A 16,046-nucleotide genomic window follows, 5' to 3' on the forward strand; every position below is an offset into this window, starting at 1 on the left:
TTAAAAAATATATATAGAAATTGTCCAAAGTAAAAACTAGAATGGTACTGCTTGGAAAGATTGACTATTAAATTTTCTTGCAAAATGATGCAAGATCTTTGACACACACTCCCTAAAGGCAACAACTTTAACATTTTATTCAACCCATTTGTGATAAATGAAGACTCTCTTAAATGTTTACAAAGCAGAACTTCTAAAAGAAATGCATGTTGCTTTGAAGAGTGTGTTTTCAAAGTTGAACTGAAAAACACACATACAGTATATCAGGTTAGGTCGAGTATATTTATATTAGAGCAGCATTACAAGCGGTTTACGGTTGCCTAATGCAATCATTCATGCGGCCTTGTAAAAATAAACAGTCATTTTTCTCTCATGCTAGTTCCTGATGTGCTTCCATCAAATGAGTTGTGTTGTACAAATGCACCTTAAAGCACTCTACAGTGTCGCATAGCAGAGCAGTGAGTGTGTGCGATGGAGAGAGGGCAGTGATCCGCCCGGCTCCAGCTCCTATTTACCTGTCTGTTTCTCTCATATTTGGTGAGTTGATCCTTGGTCTTAGTATCTTCACACAAGGCTGTGGTGCACACAGACACACACAGAGACCCATAATGAGTGTGCCTGACATTAATCCTGAAGGCTTTAGGTCCTCAGCAGGACAAAGTTTGAAGATGAAGCAGTGATGGTCATGTGTGATATAACACCAGAGAGCAGGAATGTGAGAGGAAGATGATGTCAGGCAGTGGTTTAGCAAGTTACCTTTGTTTTCAGGGCCTATGTATTTACATGCGGGTGTGTTGTCAACAGCATGGACATGTCCTGCATGTCTGTTTGTGTGGACACTGTCCATGTAGGACTGGAATGTCTCAGCACATTGTGAACTCTATGATCAATATTGTGGTCTTGTGTTACCTAAGGTTCCACCAAAGAGAAGAGGTGTTGACTGATAGATCCCATGATATAGAGCCTAGTATGGAGGTAATATTGACCAAATGGAAGACTTGTCTTAGTTGGTTCAATCTGATTGAAAAATCATCTTAAATAGTTTATCTTCTGCCTGTTTGTAAATTCTTTCTCTTAGTCCTTACAACATAATTCATGATTGTGCCTTTTCTTATGGGCCTGAGGATTCTCAAAGGAGCATTTCTCTCTACTGCAGTCAGTAGATACTTTACAGACTGCAATATTCTGATGTAAAATAAAAAAATGTTATGCATTTGCATATTCGATTTATTGTTGGCTTGCTCACTGCTCATGTATTTGTGCATGTTTTTACATATGAGTGTAAACAGAGATGCATCAGGTAAACAACCTGTGTGTGCCAGATTATGCCTAGAGCTCCCCTCTCTCAGTGTGTCCATGGGGATTTATTTGACCCCTTATTGCCAGCGGTGAGCCTGTGGTGGAGATGAAAGCATGCCTTCACCGTGTGGCCCCAGTTTCTATAGCTATGGACACAGACTCACACTGGTCTGGGACAATAGAGGGGCCCTGCCACTCGCCCCTGCCAAAGCCCACAACTCTCCCCACCCCATCCGTCACCGCAATCATATTTTCAAAACAAAAACACAGCTGGGGGGGGGGGGGGGGGGGGGGATGATTGAAGTGCGTTTGATGTGTTGGTATGTCACTGTGTGTGGAGGCACAGAGTTATTTTTAGGCACGCGTTTGTTGGGACTGTTAACATGCTCGTTTGACTGGGCTCTGAACATGGATGCCTGCCTTACTGTGTGCTGATGCAAGTGGGAGCCTTTGATTTGGTGGCCGGAGCGTGCCTAATGTGACTGCTGGCTGGGTGGGGTTGGTGAGGGATGGGGGTGGCATGGTTGAGCCTCTTGCCCTCATACTGTCTACCCCACAGTGGCCCAAGGCTCCCCCTGCAAACTTGAAAGGCACCAAAGGAATCCCCCCCTCTAAACTCCCCCAACCCACATGTTTTCAGAAAGCATGACATCATCTTTTGGCACAAAGAAGGCTGGAGCTGGTGTCTGCATCAATGTGTGTACAAGCACATCACACAATGTCTAACTAAGCTTTCTTGTTTCACTCTAATGAATAATAGTGTAGATATTTTTTCTGTATATTTAGAATAATCAATTATATTATATATTTATTACATTTCTTGTTACTAAACAGAGTAATAAATAATCAAATGACTTTGGGGCATGACTGATTGAGATGTAAGCTTCATTAGCCATAGCAAAAACAAGTGTTTTTTAACCTGTATTATTCTATAAAATAGAATTTGCTTTGTCAGCACGTATTGAGGCATTCAGTGTCATCTTTCCATGCACTTAAAATCTAGGAACTTAAAGCTCAAAATCACACAAATATGTATTTAATACTGATAATCCAATAATGAAACTGCTGGGTTAAGATGACATCTCAACATTCTTTAATATAGATGTAGATTCAGCTAAAAATAATATTGTTAAAGCTCAGATTTTAATTGTAATATAGCAGGCTGTAGACCGGGTTTAATCACTAAGAGAAGAGATTAAGATCAGATCAACATTTGTGATTTTGGCTTATATGAGAATCCCCTGTTCAGTATTATTTATACTGAATACTGACTCTAACCTCAATATGCGACTGTGACATCATCACTTTCTATAATCTGAAAACCACCAATAGAGTGCATGTAGAAAATCCATAAGATTGCCAACTCCGTCCATAATTTTGGCAGTTCAGTGCTTGGGCAATAAACTTCACCCATCTTGCTTAAGTATGAATTTGGTGTGTGAGCGAGTGATTGATCCTCTTAATGAGTGTCATTATTAAAGGGGACATATTATGTATTTAGGTAAAATTGACTTTCATGAGCTTTTAAGCATGCCATTAGTTTACTCAAAGTTGTTTTTCATTTGTTTTGTGCATGTTTGAGTCATTTTGCATTGTCCTGCATTCAAGGCTAGAGTGTACAGAAAATTTCTCTTTTCTCCTAGCCCCCTATCACCCCTCAGTTTAGCAATTTTGGATAAGAAGTCAATGGACCTGTTTTAGCCCAATATAGTCATTTACAGTGAAAAATAATATAAAGTTTTGATCTGCATACAGTATGTTATAGTTTAATACCAAATGCCCCTCAAAAAATAATACATCTTCTAGACTAAGAAACATCTTGAATATTTTCTGCATTACCCTCTCTTTGGATCAGCATGTAGCTCCTCTGCGTGTGAGAGAGCCAGACTCTGAAACACGGGTGGGCACAGTCTGTAGAACTTCAGAGCACAGTGTAGGATGACAAATATCTGACACAGAGACGGTGCTTCTGATCCTCCAGGACATAGAAAGCTTATATTTATTTGACTCATAACAAAATGAGTCAGATAAACATCTGAATCACAACTATCAGAGATTATGGTGGAGAGAAGTAATTAGAAAGGTATCACTGTTTTATGAACTCGAAGAACATGCATAGGTTGGCTGGATTTGGAAGGTGAGTCACCACCTCAGCTCATCTCAGAGCCAGAGCTATCGGCTCCACTCATATCTGAGCCACAAGCCCCGCTCATGATGGAACCACACACCTTATCAGCACAGTTCATCTCAGCCACTGAGCTGCAGAGGTACTCATTAATGCACACACAGGTGTCATTTAGCAGCATCCACTCACATGGATCTATATACCCTCATATAAGGCACACGTCTTTCTTTTATCTCCTATCCATCGCACTCCTATGAGCTGAGGGTCCGTGGGCTTGGCCTGTTTAATAGGCCTTCTCGTTTGCCAACTGTTCCTGTGAGGGGCCGGTGAGTCGGGCGTCGGAGTTGGGATTTGGAGAGGGAGGGTGCTGGTGCCGCTGGATCAGACAGATGGGGGGGTCCGGCTCGAGGAGAACAACAGAGTCCCACTTCAAACAACAAGGATGCAACCTGCTGGCCCTATCGTTTGCCAGAGTACAGACCCTGCCGTACGCTGACACACAGGCTGCAGCACATGTGCTTTGAACTCCTGTTTTAAACGTCTTATATAAAGTTGTCAGTGGTCATGTTCACAGTATACCTGGATTATCTTCAATGCATAGATTATACACATAAAAGTCCAGCATGATGCCCTGGGACTCCCTATTCTCTGCCACCAGTCGAACACCCCACAACCAGCCCCCTCCTCCTGAATTCACTGGCACTTCCAGAAAGCTCTGAGGCGCCAGTGGAGCGGGGCTCATCTCTTGGGAACAATAAAGCCAGATCTTCATAAAAACTTCAAAAAGGCCTCGCCAAGTGTTTTATAGGTGCTTTAAAGGTTTATGGGCCCAGGGGAGGGAGGGAGAGAATGGGAGAGAGAGAAATGAGTGATGCAGTTGTAGTGGCAGGCTTCACTTTCTCACCCAGCCCAAAAACAAATCACACATTACATGTATGCCATGGATAATCCGCGTGAGGGCCAGTGGCAGAGGCACAGGGGTGCAGGCACATTGGGTGGAGGGGTGACCAGGACAGGTGGGCAGTCAAATGTAAAAGCAACAAACGCATACATGGATGACAGAGTGGTGTCACAAAGAGATCTGAGTGGGAATTCATACTTTAATCCTAGTCCTAACTCCAAACTATAGCTGTGAAGGTTTGTGAAGCATAGAAATACACTGCAATTACATGATACAGATAGAAGACCACGTGGAAAGGCATGTCAGTGTTTATCAGGTGGCCAGGCTTCCCAAACCGTTAATCTGGCCTTTTATTATGAATCAGCTTCATGCATGTTGTTCCTTTTTCTGAGAGTGACTATGCTTGCCTCTGTTTCTTAACACCATGGCATAATTAGCTTAATTGGTTTATTATTTCATTACACCAAAGAAGAATCCTGTCTGTTTTTACAAACAACTCAAAATTATCGGAAGTATCAAAGGATTCCATGGTAGTGTGATTGTGACGTTCTAGCCTCTGCAGTTATTATCACTACTTCCTATCTTATTTGAATGTTGCTTCACTTAATGCAACTGTTTTTGTGTGACTGCTGTGCCCTGGACTGCTCTGAAATCAAATATTGTACTTAAACCTTTGACTTGTATTTGAAGTGCATGTATCTAACAAAGTAAGAGTATCTTGACCTCATTTGCCCCTGTCCACCACAGATCTCCAAACAAACACTTGAGATGATTCTCCAGAAGTCAGCTTAATGCCATTTAGGGTCTTTTCCAACCATGTTTTTCCCTAAACCATTCTCCCATTCTCAAGCAGCCCCTTCACTTGTGCTTACCCTCTACAGCCCTGTGTGTAAAGTCAGGACGAGGCTCTGGCTGCTAATCTCCGTTAACCTGAGAAGAGGTCAGGCCTGGGAGCCAGAGGTGGGTCATGGTGAGTGCATGGAGATTAGGTCCTGGAGCCTACTCACTTTCCGATACAGCGCCGCACGGGGTTTGAGGAAACAAAGTGGAGTGTGGCCTTGTGCAATTAACAGATGACTGTGGCAGTAAGCTGCCTAGCAGTGCTAGAGCTGAGCATGTACAACCCTATCTCTCATATTATGATGAGTCACACGTCTGGCCACATGAGCCCAGTGCACACATATCCAATGTTTTTAGGAGCATGAATAGCCACTATTCACAGTGTTTGAGGAATGTTTTCTTTGTAGGGATTCAGATATATACCAACAGTTAATTTTAGATCAGGTCCTCTTGGAATCGCACAGTTTAAAATTAGGAGGTGTCAAAATTCCGGTACAATTATTAAGTTACTGTCAATAAACGTAAAGGGCGGCACTCAAGGTGTGAGCATTACCAAAGATGTGACATTCATGTGATAAGCCTTGATGTAGTTCAAAAAGTGTAAATCTTTGACACTGTATGTGCCTCCTCACACATTTGGACCATAGCATTTCAGAGTGCATGGCATTTTTGCGAGTGTGTTTGTGCGTCCATTTGCGACTTAGTGTTTGTAGGATCTGTTGACAGGGGAGCATGCCGCATTTTATTTGCTCAAGGGCTGAAAAAATACACGGGCTGGAGAGAGAGCACAGAGATAGGAGCCCGCTGAAAGCAAAGCCAGTCATTTGGAATTTGACTCTGGCATCATGAGTCAACTCAACATATGAAGATAGTGTAAAATAAAAGAGCTGTGTAAGTGCTGCCACTGTAAATACTCATGCTGAATGTCAACAATGTACACCTCACACTTCACATTTTTTGTAAAATTCCTCTGCCATCACATTTTTCCTTTTACCAAGCAAATATTTTTCCTTATTAATACAAAACTGGCAAAATAAATTGTGTTTTGTCAATGTATCATGTAAAACAAATAAGATTTGAATAAAAAATCTGAGTTAGTATAGTTATTGTTATTGATTATTGGGAGTCATTATTTCTTCATCCCATACCTGGTGGTGAAAAGCTCCTTCTGTGGGGGCAAAAGGTAGACAGTGCCAAAGGCCCCTCCTATCACCTAAAGTGGGTCAAGTCTCTTGCCCACTGGCATACCAGAGATCAAACTGCCAACCTGTGGGTTGATAAATGAACACTTTAATCACTGACACATGTCACATGTTTTTTTGTCAGCTCAAGGCATGAAAAGGCCTGGTTCATAGCCTTGCCACAAGTAATGTATTTTGATCAAGATGTTATATACATATGTTGTATATGTTAACACAATTAATAAAGGAAAATATTATTTAAATATAAATTCCCATTGTCTGCCTGGAATTGGATAGAGAAGTTCTAATAAAATACAATTTTTCCAGTGTGGAACTGTGCCTTTGGGAATCAAATGTCCCACTCTTAAGGTGAATGTCAGTCTTAGAAACACATTTTATGTTGAGGTTTTCAAATGATTTATACACTACAAATTACACAGTTAGCACAGTAGCAAAAAATAACTTCGCATTTCACAAATGAGTCACTAAATCTACATTAGATGTGACGTTAACATAAGGAACTCCCTGGCCTATAGAATAGTAGCATTACTGTTGGTGGTGCCTCAGTTGCAGCTGCCCACTGCTGTTGTCATCGGCTGGGTGTCAAACACCCATGAGGTCATTGCAGTATAGCATCTGTAGAAACAAGTGCCCACTATTTGTCATTTATTTCCATTTCTATTGGCCCCATGGCTGACTTCTGGGAATATATCATAAGTAAAGATGGAGCCCCATAGCAAAGGCATAAGCCCCTATGAAAATCTAATCTGCAGCTTGAAATGAAGGCTTGTTCTGGTCCTTATGGTCAAAGAGGTGTGCCAGAATCCATGTGATAGTAAAGTTTAGGGCTTTCTCCAAACAGGATGTGTAAAATGGTCATTTAAAGATTGTGTTGTTTAATTAAGGTTAGGAGCTTCCTAAAGTGGTGTGCAGCAAAGAGAAAAGAAGCCACATAAACAGCAGAGCCTTTTATTTTTTTAATATCCATTTATTGTTCCATAAAAATAGATTTTAAAAAAGTGACGTGATGTCTCCTTCATGACTGGGCCTGATGGATGTGCCAACAGCTCCTTGTAAACATGGGGGGGGGGGACTAAAGTTTTTTCACTGGAAACCTGAAATCCCTCAGCTCTAGCTCTGGCTGCAGCATAAACCCCCCTGACCTTTGACCCCACATTCATTTACCTTCACATTATGGGCCTATACAGTACATTCAATCCCTGCTATGATCTGGTGCTATGTACACAAAAGTTTTTTTGGTCATCATATAAAACAGAATTACATCCAAGCACTAACACTTTTACAGTTTTTTTCAGTAGATTTTTTTTTTTTACAGTAGTTACACGTAAACACATTGTGGAGGTTTAGGAACAGGGCTCTTTGTAAACACTTATAAAGTGGGTTGTAATCCAGCAGACGCATGTTCTCCATCATTCTGAACCTGGAATGCTACAGTACTGGAGGCCAGGTCCACTGACATCACCCTCCCCTTTCAGCCGCTACATATGTCAGCTAATGTAAGCTCAATACTAGATCTGAAAATATTGCAAGTCTCTTAAAAATAGGCTTGATAAATTAAATCAATGAAGTGATTTTGCCTGCAATGACAAATTACAATCTTTGCCAAATGCTGCCATTGCTTCCTGTAAATACGACATAAATAAAAGCTGGTTTTAGGCCTGAAAGACCATGACTGACACAACGGCGCTATATCAAAGTCACTTCATAAATAACTTTTCGAAAGCAGTTGAAGAATCCATTTGGAATATATGGTATGCAAGTTTGTTTACAAACGCTGGGCCTCTTGACAACTTAAGTCATCCCTTTCACACCAGAATCCTCGGGGAGACTCGGCTCTAGACTGACGGGCACCGCTTCCTGACACATCTGGGAATACCACGAAACGAAGCACAACAAAAATACTTAACTGGTTAAGTTCTAGCACGGCATGACTCCAGTCCTCTGGATGTTGTACAACAGGGTCACATGCGTTTTCAAGTATTGCTTGTGTTCTCTTTTTTTGTGAATTGGAATGAGCTGGTTTGAATTCACAACATAGTGGTTTTATTAGTGAGCTACACTACTATTGACTACTGACTGTACAGAGGAAAGAGATCGCAGTATCTAGTTGCTATCAGACAGCACCAAAAGACTTGTACAACACTTGGACCTGTACTGCCCTGTTCGCTGGTGACACCACAAGTAGTACTGTGTCATTCTTTGACTGACACTGGGGAGAGCGCTGTGTTCTGTTTAGTTACTGTTCATTTGGTGTCCATATGAGCTTCTGCGAAGTGTATAAAATGTTGTTGGAGAGATTTCATAGAATTCTCCTGAAGCTTTTCAGATAAGAGTGTTTTATAGCTGCAGTTGTAAGAAGGAGAATGATGCTGTGTATTGTGTGCATGTGCTGTCACACAGTGGTGGCGCGGCTCTGTGTCAAAGCCAGAGGAGAGTACTCTTTGATTCGGACACACAGTTTCCCTCTGAGCCATGGGTTCTGTAGCTCTAGAGGGCAGAAGTCATCCTGCAGCCACTTCTCTCTGTTGTCCAGGACGAGGACCAGTCCAAAGTGCTTTAACTGTTCAGGGCTGTAGTAGACACATTGGCCGTCTGCACGCGGCTCACTGTCCCCTCCATCACCGCTGCTGCCCAACAGTCGCCGAGCAACACTGTTCATCTCCTGCACCACCAGCTGCACCATCTCCCGCGCTGATGTGCCTGGAGTCACGCACAGCTGAGGGACAAATGTCACTGTTAGACACCTTAAACACATTATATATTCATAAATGAAACAATGTACCTTAACACACGTGTCTTTGGGCAGACCAGTGCGGTATTGTGGATACACCCGGAGCGTAACATGGCACCCTTTCCTGAGAGCAGTGGGCGAAGGGGATGTGAGCCGTTGGGTGCCGCTGTCCTCTGATAAGGTGCGTGTGGGGGGTAGAAGTGGAGGCCGCTCATTGGGACAGCAGCGGTCCACTGAGGAAGGCCTGTGCAAGCGTTTTTGCGGGGGTGTAGAGGGAGAGAGGCGGCTGGTGGGCTGGGGGTAAGGCTGTGGGTGGGATGAGGTAGGAGAGGGAAACTCCAGACTGCTGGTCCTCACACAGAAGGCCTGTCTCTTCTCTGTGATGTGCAACAGTTCGATCTGTCGGCTGGGCAGAATGAAGTCACTGTCAAACAGCTCCGGTGCTCCTCTTCTCCGCACTCCTAGACCCACCCCTCCACAGCGCTCCCCGTCCCGGCTGTGCTCAGAGGCCTGCAGGACATCCGGTGTGGAGTCTCTAAGTGGCCCTCGTCCCCCGCTGCTCATGCACCCTCCTGAGCTGCTCCCATCACTGCGGAGGAGACCCCGAGACTCCAGGGGGGCAGTGCAGGACAGAGGGGATGGGGGCAGTAGGTCCAACTCACGAGGACTCTGAGCGCGACTTGAGTCATAGTCACTGTCTGTGGTCAGGAAGACCTCGGAGGAACCCTCCTCATCAGATAGGCCTGCAAAATCTGAACAAGCAAAGGTAATACCTAGTTAAATAGCAAACTAACATCGAAATACTGGTACTTACTGATTAATAGTGACCATTGTATTGATTTGACAATATACCAATAGGAAGAATGGGTGGATTTAAGGACTGTGTTTGAGCATTAGAGCTACATAAAGAAACACTGAGTCCCAATATGACAATTTCATAGGGATCAGATCATGAATAGATTTTTTGTTTGTTTTTTGCTATTGTAAGTTTGCTCATCACTCAACAATATGTCATATGTTATCTCACTTGGACATTTGATCACCTTTGAACTTACCGGAGTGCTTGCGGCAGGGCTCCGGAGAGGGAAGGGGTGAGGGCATGAAGTCTGTCTGAGAGGAGGTGGACAGGGGCTTGTCTGGCAGCACTTCTTTGGAGAAGTCTATGATCCAGCTGATGGAGATGCCTCCTGTGGGCTGCTTGTAGCGCGCATACTGTAGTGCGTCCATGATCCAGCGCACATCTCGCCACACCTCCTCCATTTGCTGTAGGGATGTCAGGGTTAGTAGTGGTTTATCTCAGTCTGTGAGCCAAATTCTCTGGGGCTGGGGCTGTACAGTACCTGTATGTGCTCTTGGATCTGCTGGTGCTTCTTTTTGGCCTGCAGCAGTTCAGCCTCAGAGAAGGCCTCTCTCAAAGCCTGCTGGGACATTAGCGACTCCAGCTCCAGCAGGGCCGATACTCTGCAGTACTGACCGATGAAACCGGGGGAATAGGCATTGAAATGAACTGCAAAGATAATTCAAAAACAATTCATATCCGATCCACAGTATGATAAACAGTTCTTAATGTGTGCCAAGTGAGATTGCATTAAGGGAAATTTTTACCCAGTTCAAAGATCTGCAGTGGCAGTGTTAGGAAGCCCGAGCGAGGAGAATAGGGATTGTTTTGTCCAGGAGCCGTGCACACTTCATCTGAAGGAGGCAGCAAGAGCAGGAAAGATACCTTCTCCCCAAACTCTACCACCTCCTGACTGTAGATACGGAAGTCCTGCACCTAAGCACACACAAAGACATAAGGGATGATGATGATGATGATGATAATAATAATAATAATAATAATAATCTAGCAATGCGCTTTATTATTCTTTCATTCCATACTCTGTGGTGGTAGGCCACTATTGTACCCAGCTGCCCTGGAGTAGACTGATGGAAGCCAGGTTGTCAATCTGCGCCATCGGCACCACTGACCACCACCAATCACTCACACACACACTCATCACTCATAATAGGCAAGGTGGACAAAGTGTCTTGCTTAAGTACACAATGACAGTAATTGGTTCAAGCGTGAATCGTTCCTCTGACCTTTGGGTTGGTGGACTGCTGAGCCACTGTTGGTGTGGATTTGGTTATTAGATTCTCCATATATATGTATGTGCATAACTGCTCTGCAAAATTGGCCCGTGTCCACCTTCCTCTGCTGAAGGTCAGATGCAACAAGAGGCCAGTCTAACCTGGTTCCCTGGGACATTGATGTGGGCCATCAGGTCTTTAATGGCACTGCGTAGATCCTGTACGAGTCTGTGAGGAGCACTCTGTACGTCATGGTCCATCTCTATAGTCTCGTCCAGTGAAGAGAGGGCTTGTAGCCACTGCCACTCCTCCCTACAAACAGTTCAATGGTTACAGAGAAATACAACAGAGCAATGCAATTTCTATAACATGCATAATATTGTTACTACATATGTACTGAAGTTTGTACCCCTGAGCCATACGGCCATACATACATAACTTAATAAGCAGCCATTTGAACCAAAATATTCTCTGTACAATTTAAAATAAACTATACAATCAGTTTTTTGTTGAAATGTTCTACAGTGAATAAGATTAATCTGAAGAATGTTGGTCTAAATTCTTCTTTGCCATTTTAAACTGTGCAGTAATATCGTTTCTAACAGTAAACATGTGGAAGTGGGTTCAGAAAGATTCTATTCATTGTGGCTTGGCCTTTGGGCTTAGAGAAAATCACATTTAAAGTGAGCAGCCTTGCACCAGCCCACACTCTATGGCTCTGACCTGGACACATTGCAGTTGTCCCGTATCTTGGTGTGACAGAGGACGTTGGGCAGTTTCTGTGGCACCAGCACTCTGATTTGCTCCACAGAAGTGCATAGCTTCAGGTAACCCAGGTACAAGCCAGGAGACAAGACCTTTTGACTCCTGCGGTGGTACGCTAGCTTCTCCTGTGAATTACACAAGACAGTTAGCTAGAATCTATAGTGTGTTTAAAATGTGTATCTGTCTCTTAAAATTCTCTTAAATTTTGAATTTGTTAACTGGCCACAAAAAAATATTTCAGTGAACTGTGGTTTTGCCAGCGGCAGACTCCACCATTGTTTGGGAACCACAAGGCCAAAAAGGTTTACTGGAGACAAAACAGCCCTTCAACAATGAGAAGAGCATATTTAGGATATGTAGACAAAATCAACTCGTGGTTTAACTCGAGATTGGGCCCCTACAGTTTGAATACATAGAATTACTGTAGTTGGATTATAATAACAAAACATTTAAAAACATAATATCACAGGGATCATTATGTACTAACTAATGTGGAGTTTCCGAAACAAAATAACAAATGATCAGCTAAAGTGAAGATAAATAAGTCAATTACAAGTGGATCTTGACGCAAAAACAACAGGCCGAAAAGTGTCCTAAATGAATAATGCTTGTTTAACAAGTGTCTGAATGAGTAACTCTCATAATTGCAAGCACATTTCCCTTTACAGTCTTATTGTTTAGAAGTTTATCTGTTTAAAAGCATTACATAAATGTTTTCCAGAAGTTAGGGTGCACTGTTGATGACAAAATGATGTTCAGTTTCATTGGTCTAAATCTCTAGGTTACAAAGAATCTGAAAAACAAAACCTTTATGAAAAAACACAACCACTGCAAACAAACACTATTTTGAGAGGTCTGGTCCCCCATCAGGTTAACAGCAAAGATTCATATTCATAGAAATATGAATGAGTATTCCTTACATGGAGCGTGATGAGGAGCGTGTCCAGGGCAGTGGGCTCCTCAGGGGAGGAGATGGATTTGCGTTGGAGTTGCAGTTTACAAAGCTGCATCCAGCGAACTCCATCCAGGTTTGGACATGCGTTCATGTCCTTTAGAAGAACCAACAGTGCATTTCCGTGTTTGTCCTTTATGGGCTCAAAATACACCTGACCAAGATCCTGCGTCCCCAGCATTCCCTGAGGAACACACAGGATATTTTGATAGCATATTAAGCACAGCACTAGCATTAACATGCAGTGCTTTGTGTGAGAGTAAAGTAGTCACCTGGAGATGTGAGATGGCCTGGAGCATCTTGAGGCGTGTCTGCAGTGTGCAGGAGCAGGACGTCTGTGTGGGACTGAGACACTGCTGTAGCCAGGGGATCTCCTCCCACAGATAAGACACCTGCAGCAGACCTACAATGTGAGGCTTCATATACACATTTACATTTACAGTAAAGGCGGAGGAGGCTCACACTCAAATGTGTCTCAGTTTTATACTATGCACTTTATAAAAATTAGATATGAAAAGACTGTTTCAGTGAATGCCAAATCCCCACTTGCTGATTTACCACAGAACTTGACATTGCTGTATCAAGAAATCTGTATATATATGTAATACTTTTCTTTTCACTGATCACACATTGTAAGCTCCTTTTGTTGACTGCACCTTAGTGAACCACAGGAAGTCCTGCATGAGTGAGTTGGAGTAGGAATCCTCCATCTCCACTATTGGAATCTGATCCTCAGGTGTCACCAGCACATTGTCATCTCTGTACATTATTGTTGTCAAGTAAAGCCCTCTAAATAAAAAAAAAAAGAAAAAAAAAAGATAAGCAAAAACTTGTTTTTAAACAAAACATTTAAAATCCATACCTTTGTTATGAAAGATGACATACCTTTTTAAACTTTTGACAAACTTGCTGGTGGATTGGAAGAGGTGTCTGATGCTTTTTGAAACTGAGTGTTTCCTTCCTTGTTGTGGAGCCTTGCATTGTTCTGTGAAAGAGACAGAAAATTGGTAAATTAACAAATGAGGATGAGCTTTATGTGATTTTTTTTTCTGTCAATAGTATACTTTGTGGAGATTTTTTTTGTCTAGCCAACTGCACTTTGTTTCATCTTATTAAATCCCCAAGCCTTTCTTTATGACATCATTTGACCATACATAAACTTTCCCACACACACACCCAGCCCTGCCCTGACTGTAGAAACATGGCGGGTGGTGACAGGCCGTTACTTAATTGACAACAAACCTGACACGTTCAACAACACATTGAGGGTGGAATGTTTTCGGACATTTCAAGCGCTCCAGTGGCGTGGCACCATTTGACAGTGGCTCTGACGGCCAGTGGTAGACTATGGGCCTTGGGGGAACCACTAGTCCTGCTCCCCCAGAGACACCAGACCTAAAGAGTGTGTGTGTCTGTGTGTCTGTGTGTCTGTGTGTGTGTGTGTGTGTATATACGTACGCCTGTTTGTTTACCTGCGCATACTATAGCTGCTGGAGCATGGCATGTCTTGAGCTGTGGAGCCAAGGAGCTGCGCTAATGTGTATCTATGTGTCGTATATGTCTTAACCCTTTGCCACTCGCTGACAGGGAGGTCAGTAAAGTCTATGGGGACGTGTTTATTTTTAGTGGGCCTGGAGGGGGCTGGCGGCAGAGGAGAGGAACGTGCGCGTGTGGAAGCAGAGGTGTGTGTGCTGTGTGTCGCCCGAGATAGCGCGCCTCCCTACTCATTAGAAAGTGCCAGATGCCCTCCCAGGTGATCACACTCCACTTAAAGTCAATAAATCCCTCCATTCAGAGCTCAGAACAGGACTTAGTTACCGCAGAGGAGCCAAGGTGAAGAGAAAACACCGCGCTTTCTCACCTCCTCAGTGTGTTTAGCGCTCCTGGCCAGCTCCCTGTTTGACATTGAGTAAGATAGACAAGTCGGTTGAACTGCTGGGCTGCCTGTGTTAGTCAAGGCCTCTTTCACAGTTTAATTAATAGTGTTTGGATAAGAGCGAGAAGGTGGTGCGAGCAATAAGCTGCACTCAAGATGGGGGTGGGGGTCTCAACATGGACATGCGACTCACTGAAAAAGAACATGTACTTAATTACTGCAACGCGTCCATTTGCGTACAAGCGTCTCTATGTGAGTGCCTGTCTATCTGTATGTATTTATATGTACGGACAGTAGACAGGGCGACAGGCGGGCTGCTGGGGGCCGTGAGGAGGGGCCGCACCAGCAGTCAGTGTTAATTTATGCCCCCTCTCGACTCCAGCCCAAGACTCGTCTCTTACAGGAATAACAAACATGACCCCGGGACACGGCACCTTAGCTACCGTGCCTGAACTCTCAAACTCAATCACTTGCCCGTCTGAAGAAGCAGGCCCACTCAATACTCACTATTATACCACAGCCCAGACCCTACTGCAAATACCCCGTGGCCAACACTGGACAATAGTAAGTGTGTGTGTCTGTTTGAGGCATGGGACAACTGGCTAAAGCTAACTGCAGGTCCTTGCTATGTGAAGCAGCCAGTGTGGACAGCTCCTGACACTTGTGGGACCAGTAGTGTTTGAGCTTATAAACAGCTCCAGAGTCGATCTGCATTTTGTCTCAGGCAGAAAGAGAGGGCCGTATTGAGCCGAGGAAGGCCTGAGTCATGGAAAGATGCTTATGGGCTGTGGTGGTCGGGACATAGTAGACGGGACAGACCTGGGTGCTGCACTGGGTGTTATTTTTTATGGTGGCACGTTGCCTAAGGGTGGATGGGCCCCCAAAGTACTTGCCTAGCCTGAGATTGTAAAGTGTCTGTCAAAATGAGATGAAACACAGTAGTGTGTAAGACGCCTTGCACCTGCCAAAGGTAGGGCTTCTGTTCATTTACAGCACCACCAAATCCACATGTATTAAACTTAACTAAACAAACTGAAACTCCCTGCAGTCACTTTACACTAGCCCACTGTATGCTTTACTATGGTAGTAAGGAGAGCAGTTCGGTATGTGGTAATATTTGGTCTAGTAGTTTTGTTTGAAATGTTTCCAACATATCATGATGAACATATTATATCATGAAGCAGCAATCCATCTTGTAAAGCATGTCCTTACTGTCCTCTCCAGTCTCTAATAAATAATCAATGCACTGCACCATGTCTGAAATACACTGCAAACTTTACAGGAC

The 16,046-nt window shown here is 43.5% G+C and overlaps 1 protein-coding gene across 1 annotated transcript in view; it reads right to left on the reverse strand.

Annotated features, from left to right (window-relative positions):
• Positions 1–7,381: 7,381 nt before the first annotated feature.
• Positions 7,382–16,046, reverse strand: part of LOC110159742 (ankyrin repeat and fibronectin type-III domain-containing protein 1) — a 47,011-nt gene continuing 38,346 nt past the window's right edge. Inside the window, exons 12-22 of the mRNA XM_020924352.2 lie at positions 13,771–13,870; positions 13,542–13,674; positions 13,158–13,277; positions 12,854–13,069; positions 11,892–12,058; positions 11,330–11,480; positions 10,704–10,872; positions 10,439–10,605; positions 10,154–10,361; positions 9,150–9,850; positions 7,382–9,083 (exon numbers count right to left, since the gene is read on the reverse strand). Of these exons, the coding sequence (XP_020780011.2) occupies positions 8,760–9,083; positions 9,150–9,850; positions 10,154–10,361; positions 10,439–10,605; positions 10,704–10,872; positions 11,330–11,480; positions 11,892–12,058; positions 12,854–13,069; positions 13,158–13,277; positions 13,542–13,674; positions 13,771–13,870 (2,456 nt within the window). The 3' untranslated portion in view covers positions 7,382–8,759. The remainder of the gene's footprint in view (positions 9,084–9,149; positions 9,851–10,153; positions 10,362–10,438; positions 10,606–10,703; positions 10,873–11,329; positions 11,481–11,891; positions 12,059–12,853; positions 13,070–13,157; positions 13,278–13,541; positions 13,675–13,770; positions 13,871–16,046) is intronic.

Source organism: Boleophthalmus pectinirostris, unplaced genomic scaffold (genome assembly GCF_026225935.1).
Source record: "Boleophthalmus pectinirostris isolate CB_2022bp ecotype Guang Dong unplaced genomic scaffold, ASM2622593v1 HiC_scaffold_14, whole genome shotgun sequence".
In the NCBI taxonomy this organism is placed as follows: domain Eukaryota; kingdom Metazoa; phylum Chordata; class Actinopteri; order Gobiiformes; family Gobiidae; genus Boleophthalmus; species Boleophthalmus pectinirostris.